The sequence below is a fragment of the Carya illinoinensis genome, chromosome 7 (genome assembly GCF_018687715.1).
Source record: "Carya illinoinensis cultivar Pawnee chromosome 7, C.illinoinensisPawnee_v1, whole genome shotgun sequence".
Classification (NCBI taxonomy): Eukaryota; Viridiplantae; Streptophyta; class Magnoliopsida; order Fagales; family Juglandaceae; genus Carya; species Carya illinoinensis.
This window is the reverse complement of record NC_056758.1, coordinates 16,436,658-16,454,677: the sequence shown is the minus strand read 5'-3', so window position 1 is coordinate 16,454,677 and position 18,020 is coordinate 16,436,658. Positions and strand designations below refer to the sequence as shown.

The 18,020-nt window shown below is 39.4% G+C and overlaps 1 protein-coding gene across 2 annotated transcripts; it reads right to left on the bottom strand.

Annotated features, from left to right (window-relative positions):
• Positions 1 to 14,866: 14,866 nt before the first annotated feature.
• LOC122317228 (peptidyl-prolyl cis-trans isomerase CYP19-3) lies at positions 14,867 to 16,750 on the bottom strand. 2 transcript variants are annotated; one of them, XM_043134201.1, is made up of 2 exons: positions 16,631 to 16,750; positions 14,867 to 15,606 (listed from the first exon to the last, which is right to left on the bottom strand). In XM_043134201.1, exon 2 carries the CDS (start codon positions 15,549 to 15,551, stop codon positions 15,027 to 15,029), a length of 525 nt encoding a protein of 174 aa, XP_042990135.1. In that variant the 5' UTR covers positions 15,552 to 15,606; positions 16,631 to 16,750; the 3' UTR covers positions 14,867 to 15,026. The 2 variants fall into 2 exon arrangements, with proteins under 2 accessions (XP_042990135.1, XP_042990136.1); XM_043134202.1 differs by lacking the exon at positions 16,631 to 16,750 and adding an exon at positions 16,476 to 16,624.
• Between the last annotated feature and the right edge of the window lie 1,270 nt (positions 16,751 to 18,020).

The following is an 18,020-nucleotide window of genomic DNA, read 5'->3' as shown; positions in this document are numbered from 1 at the left end:
TGGTCAATCGACGCAGGGGGTGGCAAGAGAACAAGACATTTTGCTTAGCAGAATGCTAACGAATGCTTAGAGACACCCTTGCAACATGAGAAGTTATTTACTCGTCAAAGAAAATGTCAAGTCTCAACAAACAACCAGCATATTATCGCCCACAAGGGGATGCGCAAAGTACAAGCAAGCAGAGCAGGAAGGAACGACAAAGATTAAAGGCATAAATAAAAGAACATTTTATTCATCAACTGTCAGAATCCTTACAATAGGAAGGTTACAACATATGTACAAAGAAACCATGCAAAGAGAAAGAAGCCAAAAATGATCCACGAGTAGGTCGAAACTCAATGGGGGTGCCCTAGGGTACCATCGGCAGAAAAAGACAACGTTAGCAAGGTCACCAGAGAGGCACCATCCTAGAAGTATAGGGGAGCCGAAGAATAGGTTCAGACTGTAAGAAGTCCCCTTCGCTCACCAGGCCTAAGTGAGAAGCCTTGCTCTATCTCGATCATGGGAACTACCTCGGATATAATGATGGAACATGAACTACACAATGAGTTCTAAGATAGGAAAAACCATAGAACGGTGCAACCGTAAGTTTTGGGGCACAGCACCTTCGAAGCACACCCCATAGCAATGAAGGGTGACACTGCTTTTGTAAAGACACCATCTAAAAGCCTCAAGAAACTACCATACTCCTGTCTCAACAAAACCTCACCGAAGGATGTAGTGCAAAAAGGATGGCCTAAGGCCAGGAGACCCATCAAAGTTAGGAACGGCCAACTACGGCTCATCATAGAAAGAAGAAACCTTTGAAACGCTTGAGAAATAGGAAGAGAGATCTTATGGCAAATGACGAAGGCAATGAGGGACTATATATAGACAAGGAGCGATGGTTTCTTCCCCGAGATTCGGGTAGCATATGCTTCCCAAAGCCTCACCAAATCTAGCGCAAATCTCGCGAAAGGCCCAGCACGAATCTCTGGCACATGTAGTGAGCATTATCTAATGCCATCAATACAGGGAGACTAACAGATATACATTAATGGCTATTTACCCAAGATCCATGCAGATTCACAAACGAAACATCGGCAACTGAATCAATCTCATTGGAAAGCCAAAAGCCAATGTATAAAAGGGAAATCGAAGGGACGAAAAATGTGGCGTCCCCCTCGAAAAAGGAAACCTACATAGCGGGGCAGACAAACAGACCAAGGAAGAAATCAAAGATGTAGGGGAACAATTGTGACTTAAAGAAGATGTATTATATGAAATGTACATATAGAAATGAAGGGATGCATAGCATCCATGGTCTCTAAAACAAATAGAAGAAGAAACCACAGTGGCAAGTGGGATCATTCGCGGGAAGCTCTAGGGTCCCTGTCAAGGTCGGTATGGCCCGTCTCCAGAGAACCCAACCCCAGTCTTGGCTTGGTGAGATCTGCTCCGGCCTCTTCAAGGCTACCTCCCCGTAAGTCAGCACCAGTGCTGTCCTAGGAAGGACAATCAAGACAATCATCATCCTCAGGCAGGAGCATGTCTAGAATCATCCCCTGCCAGATCTCACCAGCATGATTAAGGGCGGCTGAATCAGGCTTGAGATTTCTTAATTCAACAGCCTGTAAGTGCGCCTCCAACACCTCAAAACTTTCTTGAGGGTTCAGGATGATGTAGTTGCACATCCTCTCAAGGCCCTCAAGTTACCTGTGAGCCCAAGCCTCATCTCGAACAAAGAGAGCCCTCAAGCTACGACCTCTTGCACCTACACCAAGTCACTTTGCAGGTCCTGGATAACCACATCCCGATCAACTATCCTCTTATAAGCCGTTTCTAACTCGGCCAGTAGCTTATCCCCACGAATCCTAGCCACGGACAGCAAGGCTCCTCGGTCCTTCGTAATAGCCGACAAGGTCGAGTGCAACTCCTCCAGCATCTTGACCCGCTAGGCGTCAAAATCCCTAAGGCCACTCAGCCTTTCATTCTCTACCTAGAGTGAGTCCTACGACTCTTGGAGCTTGCTCAGTGACTCTTGGGCCTTCATAGCTCATTCTCTAGCCATGGTCAGCTCTGCCTCCAAGCAACTTCTCTCTTCCCTCTCTCCGCTAGCGTAATGAAGAGTTGTCATCACCATGGACTAAAGCTCCAAGTTCTCCCTCTTGATTGCCTCTCGGCCACTCACGATATGCTCGGCCAACCACTAGATCCCCTACGAATTTTGAAAGTTAGAAGAAAAATAAGCATGGATGAAAAGAAAGAAAGAAAGCATGCCTAAGGGAAAAGCATGGAATGAGAAAAAAAACCTCCGAGAGAAGCTTCCGTAGTGGCCTAGATGCTCGCTCTAAGGCCTCCTCTCGCCAAGCTCTACCCTCAAGCTAAGGAGAAACCAGAATGGCCTCGTTCACATCTTTCAAAAGGTGATGGTCCTCCTCAGCTCCCCTAGATTCACCTGGGACCACCTTGCTCAGCCTACGGCTAGAAAAAGTGGGAGTGCCCTCAGACATCAACAGAGGGGCAGGCGCGAGAGATGGCAACCCCTCCTTACCTCCAGGGCCAACCCTGCTTCCCTCCTCGAAATCCCCAAAGATCGTCGTGGCCTTCCCAGGACTCAGCGGGGTAGGGAAAGCTGGTGGCTAATCCTCAGCAGCACCAATGGTTGTGTTCACTGATGGCCTAGCAGCCACAACAACAGGTGAAGCGTCACCCATAGTGGCTCCTTCTCGAGGAGATCTTCCAGTAGAAGTGCCCTCTTCGATGGACTCCAGATCCACCACAAGATGATCTGAGACTACCTCAGACGCGTACTCCCCAGCCAAGGATCAAGCAGTAGAGGCCGATGAAGGAGAAATCTCCGCATTTAATAACTCACTCAAAAGTGAGTATTACAAAGGCTATCCCAAGTGCAGGAGGATGTCGTGTAATAATTAGGAATAAAATTCCTAGATCATCTCATCGGAGAAAGTTACTTAAATTCAAACTCATATAAAATGGTGAAAAATTTCACAACAAAAGCGGTGGTATGTACAATGAATGGAAGAGTGCAACGGAAATAAAAAGGGCACTAGTCATAGACTAGATTCATACTTTTGAATTTTTTTGAGTGTCGAAATGAAACGTAAAAGACTAACAAATTGAAATTAAGAATTAAGGATTTAACTACGCTAAGCAATTTTAATTAATTTGAAAATTAAATACTAAACTAAAATCAATCTAAAATGTAATTGTAATGCATATTTAATGGAAGTTTAGAGAAATAAGAAAAATAACTAACATAAAATAAAATAAACAGCAAATAAAATGCCCATACTTTTAAGCCAAAAATATCAAGAATACACTATAAACTTCAAATTGAAATTAAATAAAAAGTAGGGAATCAAAAGATTAAGCCAAATAAACGGAGATGGAGATTGAAAGCAGTGGAGGGGGTTAGACTGTAGTAGCAATTGGACCCCTCAAGGAGTTTTTCAACGGCGCTGTTGTAGTATGAGTGAGTGCCCAAGAGAGAAATTGTGTACGCGACGCTCAAATGCTCAATGAAATAAAATTATGTGCGGGCTGAATTCAACCTCAAATATGATAATATGTGTGCTGCCGAAATGCCCACCAAAGGAATATGTATGCGCGGCGCTAAATGAATGAGAGAGGAATATATTGTGTTCGGCGTGAAAATGCCCAAGCCAAAAAAATTGTGTGGCGCATGTCAAAGTCCTCAAATGATAAAAGAAAATGTGTCATGCGTGAGTTGAATTAGTTGGCTGAAAAGAAGCCTCCTAGCTTGTGCGGCGTGTGGCAACCTCATGGGAATTAAAAGTGTTGTCGTACTAGTCTTGAAGTCCTAGTAGAATAAACTTGACTTTTCAAAATGAAAAGAGCTCTTTCCTTTGTTTTGTGCGGCGTGCAACTTTTAGTAACTCCCCTCTTCCATTTCTTTTGACCACTACATATAAAAATAAATAAAATAAAATAAAAAGAATAAATATATAAAAAAAATGTGTGTGTGCATATAAAGAAAAATTATTCAATTAAATCACAAGTTCTAAAATTAAGCATAAACCATACTATTAACCAATTTAAATCTCAACTCAGATTTATTCATCTTAACTATTTTTACATCTAAAACCAATAATAATGTAATAAAATAAATAAAATGTATTGGTTCTAAATGTATAAAATATGCAATATTTCAGCTCAATCATTCAACTTTGGAGGCAGTTCCACACTCAAGTTGAATGGGGCGCCTTGTCCAGAAGAGTGCCCCAGAAGTGTAAATGAACCAAGTTCCCCCTCTAGGATGCCTCCCGCGACTTAGCAAGAACGTTTGGGCCCCTTAGGCCAAGGATCGCAGCAGGCTCCACCACTAGAGCCACTGGAGATAATGGCGTGGTAGAAAAACTTGGATTCATGGTCTCTCTCTCCCCATGGCATCGAATCGGCCTTGCAAAAGATGATGAAAGAGTGAGGAGTCACACAGGCACCACGACATAAGGGCCGGGAATGCAAGGTCATCCCCAATGGGCTCAGAGCAGACTTTCTTTCCTTGCCCTCAGAGGGGTGGATGAAAATGCTGCGGGCCGAAGGAAAAACATGGTCCACTAGAGGAATAAAGGCGGCAAGATTATCCTCCCCATGGAGAACCTCCGAATAGACAAGAAGAGGATGCTGAGTCACCCAATCCTAAACGATCGCAATAAGGTGGAACTCATCTATTGTAGTGGTTGGGCGCACCCTATCGCTAGGTACAACCCCCCATGAAACCCTAATGGGGAACTCAGCAAGACCAATCTGACCAATTGGAAACTCCCACCCATGGCTAGACATGAAAAATAATTTTACAGTCCAGTCGAAAACCTTACGATACCTTGACTCCAACACCACGAGGGCGCTCGTTCCCTTGAAGCTACAGATTTCCCTAGTGCCCCTTTTCACGTTGTGTGTCGGGAGAAACTCTCGATAAGTTAAATTAGCGTGCTCAAGATCGGACTTCAACAAAGCCAGTTGCCACAGAATACAACAGAAAATCAAGATTCACCATTCGGATGAAGTTAAGTGGGGGCCAACCTAAGGCGAAACAGGACTTCACGAACTGGGCAAGGAAAAGGTAGCCCCAGTCTGCAAGAGAACATGCTGGGGCATTGGGGCTTGACACAAGATGCTGAGCCATCGACATTGACAGCCCTCTCACATGGCACCAGGGCTTCAAAAATCACCATGTCCAGGACATGATAGGTCAAAGCCAGCGATTGGAGGAACACAGGAGAGGCCTCAGAGCTCTAAAAGAATCCTACGTAGCCTGGCTCCGATGAGCCAACATCATGGCGACACTCGAAACACACAGGTTCGACAGATTTTTGGGCGGCCATCTAGACAGTGAGAGTCTAACAAAGATTAGAGAGCAGGAGGAAGTAAGGGCAAAGCGAAAGAAATGAGAGGAAGTCAACAAGAGTAGGGCAAAATTTATCAACTCTCGATATGTTATGAGTGCAAAAAAGGGGAAAAGGATTTAAAGCCCCACGCGTGTGCGCAACCACAGAAGAAAGAGAACATCTGACAGTCATCATTACGGGAAAGAGGGAACGACAGTCATTGAGCATTAGGCTTAAGCCCCTGAGAGGCACGTCAAGAACCGCAATGAGAGAGCAGAGATCAAACACGTGGAACAACCAAACCACCAATGTCGTCAGTCACTTGGGTAGGAGAAACAAGTGGTAATGTTAAACAGAAGCAAAGAAATTCCCATCGGTCTAGTCTGATGAGAATCGGTGAGGTAACTGTTGGGGGGATTTTTGCTAGGGCCTAAGGCCCACAAAGACTGGCCTAGATAGGGCATCAGAAGGGTGAAAGGCCTGACCCAGGCCCGCAAAGTCCCTCATTCACCTAAAAAAAGACCCACGACCCGCATAAGTCGAGCATGTTCATCTGGGTCAGGATGGGACATTACACAAGGAGCATGGGAAGTCAAACCAAAGGAAAGGGAAAGAAACACACCAGATGGAAGAGACGGGACTCCATAATAGCACTAGAAGTCACGTCGCATTAAATGAGTTCACTAAAAAATCACGTCGCATTAATGGCTTAAACCAGAGGGCCACACTACATTACTGACAACATGGCGGGGGGGAGCTCCAAGAGGACATCCTTTCCCCCAAGATCACAGGGTATGGCTTTCTGACCCTAGAGGTTGGGTATATATAAGGACCCTTGAGCCTTCAGGTAAAGGGATCGAATCCTTCCAACTAAGCATTGTTTACTAGCTAAATTTCCTACCTCACAAAACACTAAAGGATCATTACTGACTTAGGCATCGAAGGTTTACTAGGGCCACCCTTTCCAACCTTTTCTTTGTCATCATAGGCCTAAGAAACCGAAGACCAGGACCACTGGGAACCTTCAGGTGTACGAAACATACCGTCAACATTATGTCTTATATGCATTTGAAATATTTAACCATATATAAGTTTTGTAATATCAAAAAGTTGCTTAAATTCGCTTTTCGCTTTATTTTGTAAGTTGTTAATGGGTCATTTTTATTTATTTTATTTTGAGAAGTTTAGGCTCAATGATGTGGGCAAATAAAAAACTATTGAATGATTTTTTAAGAGAAAATATATAGATATTTTACAAGTTGCACCAACTCCTACTGCCAATGTTGATACTTCAAGTCCTATGCAACCTTTTCTGAAAATACCCAAAGTTCAACCTGAAGAAGTAGATATTTTTGGATTAGTACATGATTCTAGTTTACGTCCTCTAATATGGGATCATCATATAAATCAGCATGATGAAATAAGACAAGCCATATACCAAAGTTGGCCTATATCAATTTGATATGGAAAAATATCTATTGTTTGGAAAAGTTGACCATCCTCGTCGATTTCAATTTGAGTTGTTTACGATATTCCATGGTTGATTGGAGTATTCACCAACAAAGATGCTGTATTTTCTCTTCCATGTTATCTTTTCAACAAAAAGTAAGCAGGGCATCTCCTTTAATCATACCAGCCGAATGGTAAGGAGAAGGTTTTAAGTACTGTGGAGTCTGGCCCACATCGCTCAAGCGGAGGCATTGGCCGCTCGAGCGAAGGTAAGGCAGAGTGGAACACTCGAAGATAGCTCGATAGTGAGCTCGAGCGGTTGCGGGAAGGAGGTTCGCTCAACACGCTGCTCGAGCGAACATTGATTTCACATGGATTTTAGGGTTTTTATGCCGTTTGACTATATATATGTTATTTTTGACATATGGTCGTACTGCAGAAGAATAGTAATCGCCCCACCATTGTATTTTGATTTCTCAGTAATAAAAATCCTATGCCGTAGTTCCCGTGGACGTAAGCAATTTGCCGGACCACGTAAATCTTTGTGTCGTGTGTGATTGATTTCTCTTTCGTATTTATTTTTCACTTTATTATCATCGTTTTTCACAACAATTGGTATCAAGAGCCAAGGTTCGGGTCTGAGGGAAAATGATGGCTAGAGATGAAGTGAAGGTATCAGGGATTGAGAAGTTTGATGGTACAGATTTTGGATACTGGAGGATGCAGATAGAGGACTACCTCTATGGAAAGAAACTTCATCTTCCATTATTGGGAAAGTGACCAGAAAAAATGGATGAGACTGATGGGAACTTGTTGGATAGACAAGTTTTGGGAGTTATTCGATTAACCCTGTCGAGATACGTTGCACACAACTTCATCAAGGAGAAGACAACTGCAGATCTCATGGCGGCCTTATCAGGTATGTATGAAAAGTCGTTAACGAATAACAAGGTACATTTGATAAAAAAGTTATTCAATTTGAAGATGGCAGATGGTACGTCTGTTGCACAACATCTGAATGATTTTAATACTATCACAAATCAATTATCGTCTGTTGAAATTGAATTTGATGATGAGATACGTGCACTGATATTATTGACTTCACTGCCAAATACTTGGGAAGTCATGAGAATGGTTGTCAGTAATTATGCCGGTAAATCTAAGTTGAAATATGATGATATTCATGATTTGATTTTGACTGAGGAGGTGCGTAGGAAAGATTCAGGCGAGACCTCGGGTTCAAGTTCAACACTAAATGTTGATTTTTGAGGGAGATCACAAGACAGGAACTCAAACAGAGGAAGATCAAAATCAAAGCATAGGGGCAAGAGCAATTCAAGGCCTGGTCTGTAGGCAATTTGCTAGAATTGTGGCAAAACTGGCCAAATAAAGAAGAACTACAAAAATCCTAAGAAGATCGAGAATGATAGTGCTAATGTGGTAACTAAAGAAGTACATAATGAACTATTGCTTGCAGTTTATAGTCCAGTTGATGACTGGATACTGGATTCAAGGGCTTCCTTCCATACATCTTCCTATAGGGAGCTAATGCGGAATTATGTTGCAAGTGATTTTGGAAAGGTGTATCTGGCTGATGGAGAGGCTTTGAACGTAGTGGGGATGAGAGACATTGACATTGCACTCCCTAACAAGAACAAATGGACCTTGCAAAAGGTCAGACACATTCCTGAGTTAAAGAAGAACCTCATTTCTGCTGGGCAGCTCGATGAATGTGGTCATTCAGTAGTATTCTCATATAGCACCTGGAAGGTCACAAAAGGAGCATTGGTATTGGCTCGGAGTAAGAAAACTGGTACACTATATATGACTACCGGTTTGATTAACACTATTGCTACTACCGTTGTAGAGAGCACAACAGACTTGTGGCATTGAAGGCTTGGCCATATGAGTCAGAAGGGTATGAAAGAACTTCTATCCAGAGGCAAGCTACCAGAACTGAAGTCAGTTGATCTCAGTATGTGTGAAAATTGCATTATGGGGAAACAAAAGAAGGTCAGCGTCTTGAAAAGTGACAAAACACCTAAGACAAGAAAATTGGATCTAGTGCACACAGATGTGTGGGGAACTTCCCCAGTGGCATCTCTTAGAGGTTCTCGTTACAATGCCGTGTTCATTGATGACCATAGTAGAAAGGTATGAGTTTATTTTTTGAAGCATAAATCTGATGTATTTAATGTGTTCAAAACTTGGAAGGCCATGGTTGAGATAGAGACAGGCTTGAAATTGAAATGTTTGAGGTCTGACAATGGTGGTGAGTATACTGATGGTGGGTTCAAGGAGTATTGTGCAGCTCTGGGTATCAGGATGGAGAAGACCATTCCTGAGACACCACAACAAAATGAAGTTGTTGAGCGTATGAACAGAACCATAAATGAGCGTGCTAGAAGCATGAGGTTGCACGCTGGACTATCACCTACTTTCTGGGCAGATGTAGTTAGCACTGTCGTCTACTTGATAAATAGATGGCCATCAGTTCCATTAGATTGTGAATTGCCTGAGGAGGTTTGGAGCGGAAAATATGTCAAATTTTCTCACCTTAAAACTTTTGGTTGTCTTTTTTATGTTCTTATTGATTTTGATGCTCATAGTAAACTTGAGGCTAAGTCAAAGAAATGCTATTTCATTGGCTATGGAGACGAGGTATTTTGCTATCGTTTCTGGGATGATCAGGGTCAGAAGATCATAAAAAGCAGGAATGTTATTTTCAATGAGAAGATTGTACAAGGATAAGTCTAGTACAACTTCAGAAGTAGCTCCTCAGGAGTTCGAGTTCTTAAGATTAGATGACCTACCTGAGGTCACAGTGCAATGCAGAGATGTGAGTGACGGGGAGAGTGGGTCCAGTGCACCCATTCCTATTATTTCACAGTCAGTTTCAGAGCCGTCCACTCCTACAACTACAGTTCGCAGGTCAGTTAGGACTATACGTCCTCCACAACGTTCCTCACCTACTTTGAATTATATTATGTTGACAGATGGTGGAGAACCACAGTGTTACAAAGAAATATTGCAAGATGAAAATTCTAGCAAGTGGGAGCTGGCCATGAAAGATGAGATGGATTCCCTATTAGGGAATCAGACATGGGAGTTGACAGAACTTCCATCAGGGAAGAAGGCATTACACAACAAGTGGGTGTACTGGGTGAAAACTGAGCATGATGGCAGTAAGAGGTACAAGTACAAATTTGTTGTAAAAGAATTTCAGCAGAGGTAGGGTATTGATTACTCTGAGATCTTTTCTCCTGTGGTGAAGATCACAACCATCAGGATGGTACTGTCTGTAGTTGCTACTGAAGATTTATGTCTCGAGCAGTTAGATGTGAAGACATCCTTTCTTCATGGAGACCTTGAAGAAGACATCTACATGCACTATCTTGAGGGGTTTGTAGTACAGGGAAAGGAATGTTTAATTTGCAGATTGAAGAAGAGCTTGTATGGCCTGAAACAAGCTCCTAGACAGTGGTACAAGAAATTTGATAACTTTATGTGCAGTACAGGATACATCAGATGTCAGGCAGATCACTGTTGTTATGTCAGGCATCTTGACAATTCTTACATTATTCTGTTGTTGTATGTGGATGACATGCTTATTGCAGGGGCTAGTATTGATGAGATCAATAATCTGAAGAAGCAGATGTCAGAGCACTTTGCAATGAAGGATTTGGGAGCTGCAAAGCAAATCCTTGGCATGAGAATTGTCAAAGATAAAGTCAAAGGTACGTTGAAACTCTCACAGGCTGAGTATGTGAAAAAGGTACTCAACAGGTTCAATATGGACAAGGCCAAACCAGTTGGCACACCCTTGGGCAGTCACTTCAGACTTAGCAAGAATCAGTCACCTGAGTCAGAGGAGGAACAAGATTACATGAGTAAGGTCCCTTATGCCTCAGCTATTGGTTCACTTATGTATACTATGGTTTGCACAAGACCAGATATTGCCCATACAGTGGGAGTTGTGAGTAGTTACATAAGTAACCCAGGAAAACAACATCGGGAAGTAGTGAAATGGATTTTGAGGTACCTAAAAGGCTCCTCAGAAACGTGCTTGTGTTTCTCATGAAAGAGCTTAGGCGTGCAAGGCTATGTTGATGCTGATTTAGCTGGAGATATTGATAGCAGAAAGAGTACCATGGGCTTTGTTTATACTCTTGGTGTTATTGCAGTGTCTTGGGATTCTAATCTATAGAAAATAGTTTCTTTGTCTACTATAGAAGCTAAGTACATTGCAGTGTTAGAGGCTGCAAAGGAGATGATATGGCTATAGGGCTTCTTGGAGGAATTGGGTGAAAAGAATAAGAAATGCACTCTTTACAGTGATAGTCAAAGTGCCATATTCCTTGCTAAGAATCCAACATTTCATTCCAGGACCAAGCACATTCAGATCAGGTATCACTTCATACGATCATTATTAGATGATAGATAGTTGTTACTTGATAAGATTTGTGGAAGCGAGAACCCTGCTGATATGTTGACAAAGGGTGTTGCACTTGAAAAACTGAAGTTGTGTGCAACTTCAATTGGTCTTCTAGCTTGAAGACAGGGGCAGTGAGTTGCAGAGGTGGAGGATATCATGTTTAAGGAAGAGGGCGATACAATGAGTGTACCAGTCTCCAAATAGGAGAATTGTTGAGCCTCCGCTCGAGTGAATGTAAGGTAGAGTGGAATGCTCGAAAACAGCTCGACAGTGAGCTCGAGCGGTTGTGAGAAGGAGGTTCGCTTTACACGCCGCTCGAGCGAACATTGATTTTACACGAATTTTAGGGTTTTTCCGCCGTTTGACTATATATATGTTATTTTTGACATATGGTCGTATTGTAGAAGAACAGTAATCGCCCCACCATTGTATTGTGATTCCTTAGTAATAAAAATCCTCTGCAGCAGTTCCCGTGGAAGTAGGCAATTTGCCGAACCACATAAATCTTTGTATCGTGTGTGATTGATTTCTCTTTCATATTTATTTTTCACTTTATTATCATTGTTTTTCACAATAGAAGGTAGTACAAAGCTTTGGATGGAAAGCGCTGGGAAAAGATAGGATATTGGATAGAGTTGAAGGGCTGAACCATCCATTTCAAGAATATAGGCTAATGCACTATGTTCCCTTCTATAGTCTGGATCCCCCACAAAAGGAACAAGTGAGAAAACTAGGCTTCACAAAAACAATTATCAATGCCTCTTTTTTCCCTAGGAACTAGACTTGGGGACTAAGCTCAAATGGTAGGTTTCAAATATTGCTCCCTTCACTTACTCTTTATTTTCAACTTCAATTATAGAGCATTGGGTTCCCGACGAAGTGAGGAATTCTTTGATTCATTCAAGCGAAGGCTTGCGGGGCAAGAGTAATAGGGTGGAGCAAGCCAGAATTGGCCCACCAACCCTACCATCCTTTCTTTATTAGTTAGTGCCAAGAAACCAATTGGACGCCCTTGTTCAAATGTGTTTACGTAAAGGGTCTTCACAATTGGAAAAATGTTAACAACAAAAAAGATTGTCTTTTTGTGTTATGTAGATAAAGACTTCAGTTCACCACATAATGTTGCCATTAGAGCTTGTGAAGGTTTGATTAGCCAATCGCAGCATATTGACAAAGTGATGATCGACAAACAACACAACAAATTTTGAAGAATCGACTTCAGCTTAAGGCTTCGATATATGCTATTCAATGGCTTAGTTTTCAAGTATGTGCTTTTAAAGGTCGGGAAAAGCTTAAATTCCAAAAAATCGGGGTAAGTTTATTGAAATGATGAAACGTTTAGGCTCATATAATAATGATGTTGATGAAGTTGTCTTAGAAAATGCCTCACAAAATGCCAAATATATCTCATCAGAAATTTAGAAAAAAAAAAAAATTTGTCTATTTTTGCAAGAAATGTTCAAAGTGCAATTTGTGATAATGTTGGGTATACCAAGTTTTATATTATTGTTGATGAAACCTGTAATGAATAAAAAAAACAAAAACATATGGGTATTATTTTAAGTTCGTTGACAGAGATTTATTCAAGAGCGGTTTATTAATCTTGTACATGTTAAGGACACTCTTGCATCAACTCTGAAGATTGCGATATCTAATGTTTTACATTCAAACTATCCGAGATCAATATAATGACGCGCTAGTAATATGTGAGATTAGTGGAATAGTTTGCAAGCTCAATTTTTACATAATTGTCCATATGCATATTATGTACACTACTTAGCACACTGGCTAAGTTAGCTTTGATTGCAAACTCAATGGAGGTTATCCCTATCCATCAATTGTTTTCTAAGTTACCGTTTATTATTAATATCATAGGAGCTTCCTGTAAATCAAGTTGATTGCAGTTAATGAAATTGAGATTGGTACAAAGCTTAATCAAATTGGAACATTATAACCTGCCCGAGATACACGGTGGGGGTTCCCATTTTAAGTTAGTTTAGTTTGATAAGACTGTTTGGTCCAACTTATTCGGTTCTAAAAAATATTTTGATGAAGGAAGCTCTTATAGCCGAAGTCGTAATGCTTCCTTGGCTTATGATACTATAACATCATTTGAATTTATATTTATCTTGCACTTGATGAAGGAAATTATGGGATAATTGATAATCTTCGTCAATTTTACAACAAAAATCTTAGGATATTTTGAATGTTGTGAATTTGGTTTCAAGTACAAAAGAACTTATTTAAAAACTTAGAGACAATGGTTGGGATACATTATTTGAAAGTGTTGTTATTTTGTAAAGGCCACCAAATTGAGATACCTAACATGAATGCTCGTTTTATCGCTGGTCGTGGTCGTCATAATCTACAAGAAATGACAATCGAGCATCATTATAGAGTGGACATATACATTACTTCCATAGACTCAATTGCAAGAGTTAGGTAGTAGATTTAGTAAAAAGACAAGGAGGATTCTCATGCTTAGTTATTTTTTGGATCCTAAAAATACTTATCAATCGTTTAACATTGAATATATGTGGTCTTGTAGAGAATGTTGTTGCATTTAAGCTTTTTTAGGCTTGGTTTGTGAATACAATCCACTTATCTCATTTCATTTAATTATTATAATTTTTTCATACTTTTAAACAAAATAACAAAAACAATTCAATTTTTTAAGTCTCAAAACAAAAACAACATTAAAAAATTATATTCTAACAAGAATAATGTTAGATACAATTATAGGTGGTTATGCCGCATATTTTTTTTTTAAAAAAAGTAGTCCACTATTAAAAAATTATTTTTTTCCTGTGAATTTCATCTTTACTCACTTTTTTCAAAAGTAGTGCACGGTATTTGCACATTCTATAACTCAAAATATTATTTCTCGTCTAACAATATTAATTCAATGTCCATCTTATCTTATCCCATCTAGACCTTAATGTTATTCCCCTGCAACCAAACCATGTCCAAATACCCCCAGTATACAGTATACTATATAATTCAGGAAAACTCGGACATAAAACAGATTTTCTTTATACCTAAGAACAAAAATACAGATGTTCTTTCTAGTAAACAAATTGCAAAATAATGATCTACTAGCTTGTCAAACAATCGCATTAACTAAACATTACAAAACTCAGCAAATGACCTACCGAAAACAAAACAAATTTTCTTCAATGTACAAAAAGAAGCCACTCAAAACTTTTCAAATATGCAAGTGCAACCAATAAGTCAATCCCATAATCGGGAACCAGAGATCTTGCAATCTCAACAGTAATGGCAACAAGAGAGAGATCCTTCATCACCGTCCTAATGTAAGGGTACATTTGAGGCTAGAGTACTACTACATTTGCATAATGAAAAATAAATTTTTTTTTGATAGATTTAAATTGTCAATTTCAGTACTGCATTAACCATATATAGCAGCTAGCTAGATAGCTATATATGTCCCCCCATTGTCAATTGCATAATGAAAAATAATATACATCGCTGTAACCATAATTTGTTTGATGATAAGTTAGAGATGAATAATTTTCCAATCATATAATGTTATGTTTGATAATTCGCAGATGGAAGGTAAAAAGGGTAATGAATAACACGTCATGCATATCTGATAACCCGTGTCATATACATGATCCAAAACTATGTCATGCATATCTTATTGCGGATATCTTTACAAGAGCATTAAAATTCTCTTCATAAAACAACAACGCTTCCGAATAATAGGAAGTAATTACATTGAACATATCCATACCTAACAGACAATATCAGTCAAGATATAAAATTTGTTCTCAATTCTCTGAAATCTGACCGCAATCTTCGATCACAACCCGTTCCAAAGTTGTTCCAGCGCCCGTTCCCACCTTCTCCATTTCCTTAACAACATTGTAACCTTCCACAACTTTACCAAAGACAACATGCTTCCCATCAAGCCATGTTGTCTTCTGGGTGCAGATAAAGAACTGAGAACCATTGGTGTTAGGTCCAGCGTTAGCCATAGATAAAACCCCCGGCCCAGTATGTTTCACTTTAAAGTTTTCATCCTCAAATTTAAGGCCATAAATTGACTCTCCTCCGGTACCATTTCCCCTTGTGAAATCCCCACCCTGGCACATGAAATTTGGAATTATCCGGTGAAATGCCGAGCCCTTGTAGTGTAATGGCTTCCCAGAACTCCCGATTCCCTTCTCCCCAGTGCAAAGGGCACGGAAATTTTCAGCAGTTTTAGGGGTAACATCAGCAAATAGCTCCATTACAAGTCGGCCAGCTTTCATCTTTCCAATCAGAATGTCAAAGAAAACCTTTGGGTTTGACATCTTGTCTATTGAATCCAAGGGGTTCCAGCAAGAACTCAGATTTAAGATAAAAGGCCTGTGCAAAGTTGAAAGCATATAAGCATTACTATTCGAAAGACAGTAACTTCAAACAAATTATATGCTTTCTTTTAAATCAATCGCACCAAATAATCTCGGAAAAGCAACACCAAGGAGTACTCACATAAGTTATAAGCACCTTTTTTTACATAATCTAAATGATAAATTCTCATTCAGTCAAGAGGTTGATTTATAATAACAGATAAGCAAGCTTTCTATCATCAACTCAACATATAGATCTACCAACTTAGAAAAGTTAAGCTCTTCATACGTTCCTCTTCATTCAAGTACTTTATCAAGCTCTGCATATTTTCCTCTTAGACCGAATCAAAATACTTTTCATTTAGAAAACCAATTCTCAAGAGTCAATATCAATAATGTTCCTAACTTCCTCTCATCTGAATATCTCACACCTTGATATGAACATTCAGTTGCACAGAAAATATGTTTTAATCCAAAATTTTCAACTCCGTTCAACTATACGAGAACACTGCACACAGAGTATTCCATTTGAAAACTAAAACCCAACACAAACAAGCGAGCAAGACAAACTCAAACGAACCTAAAACGACCCAAAAATGCAAATGAACAGCCAAGACTCGTCTCTTGTGGCAAAAGAAAGGCAGAATTGTTACCTTATCACCAAAAAAAAAAAAAAACAAAGTGACAGATCTCCGAAGAGAATTGCAAAAGGAGAACTTCAAAAAATTATCTTAAGGAAAAAAAAAATCCATTAAAACAACGAGTAGACACAGAAACCAGTGTAAAAACTGAAACCCAGATGAGGAAATGGGTTTCAGAGAATGTTTCATCATCCTATTAAAAATCCTCAGGCAAACCAGAAAAACTACATCAAGAGGATATTACTTGAAGATGATAATGATTCGTGATTTCGCACAGCTTTTGAGCTCAACGGGTTTTGACAAAACCACCCGAAAGCCTTCGATATGTGCTACCGCTTTTGCGAAATGTATACGTTGCTTGCGATAACAGATTGAAAGCTGAACAGCCGGAATCCATACCTATGGACAAAGGTAGGCGTGAGCGATTTTTGCCTTTGCTGTGTTAGTGCTGGCTTTATAGGTGCGCGGAGTGGCTTTGGGTTTTAGGGTTTTAGTTTGTGGCTCTTTTGCAAATGAGTCCCTTTGGTTTTACGATATTCTTCTTTCGCCCCAGTAATTTTTGTAGTTGCGTATATCGTCTATGACAGTTTTATTTTGTGAATTATTCTATTTTAATTAATGGAACACCTCAAACCAGATTTAAATCTTCTAGAGGAAAAAGATAATTGGATCATCTTTTCCCTTATCTTTTTATTTGAGGTTTTGAATAGGGGTATAACCGGTCCGGTTTGGTCCGGTTTTGAACAAAATTTAGGACCAAACCGGTATATACCGGTTTTACATTTTTCAAAACCGATTATGCATCGGTTATCCTCCTAAACCGGTACTCCGGTTTTACCGATTTTCGATCCGGTTCGGTCCAGTTTTATCGGTTTTAATGTACTATATTATATATTATATATTATATAATATAATATAGTATATTTTAGTATATAATACTATAGTGATAATATATTGTAGTATATTATAATATGTATTATAATTGTATTATAGATTATAATGATATATTATAATATATAATATAATGACATATTATATTATATTATAATATATAATGATATAATATAAGTATAACTATTAATATGCACTATATAATATTAGGATAACTATTAATACAATAAGCAAAATGATATAAGATTTTAAAATTTAATATTATATTAATTAGTAATTTATCATATAGTACAAAACTATTTTATATATAGTTATATATTATATATAAATATTATATACAATACAAAAAATTAAAATATATATCAATCGGTCTGGTCCGATTTTAAAAAAAGAAAAATTGAAACCGGACCGATTTTGACCGGTTTTGTGAAAACTAAAACCGATACCGGACCGAACCAACCTTGAGACCGGACCGATGCCACCGGTTTGGTCCGGTCCGGTCCGGTTTATCGGTTTTTTTTTACACCCCTAGTTTTGAAGTGCTTACCTGTATCTTGAATAATGTTGAAGAGAAGAGAATTATTTCAAGTATTATTATCAGAAGACGCCCTTTCCACATTAATTATCTCTTTTTTCTATATAATAGTTTACTATTTTGTAAAGCAAGTTGTCTTGAATGGAACAGGATTTTCTACCTCCTTCAATCCTATGAATCTGCTTCAGGCCAAAGTTTGAACTTGGATAAAACTTCCATCTCTTTCAGTAAGAATACTAGATCTGAAGTGAGGAATCTCATTATAGCAGCAGCAGTAAGAGCATCTCAATCATATAGAAATATATGGGTTTACCCTCTTATGCAGGTTGAAACAAATCAAAATCCTTTAATCCAATCTTGGAG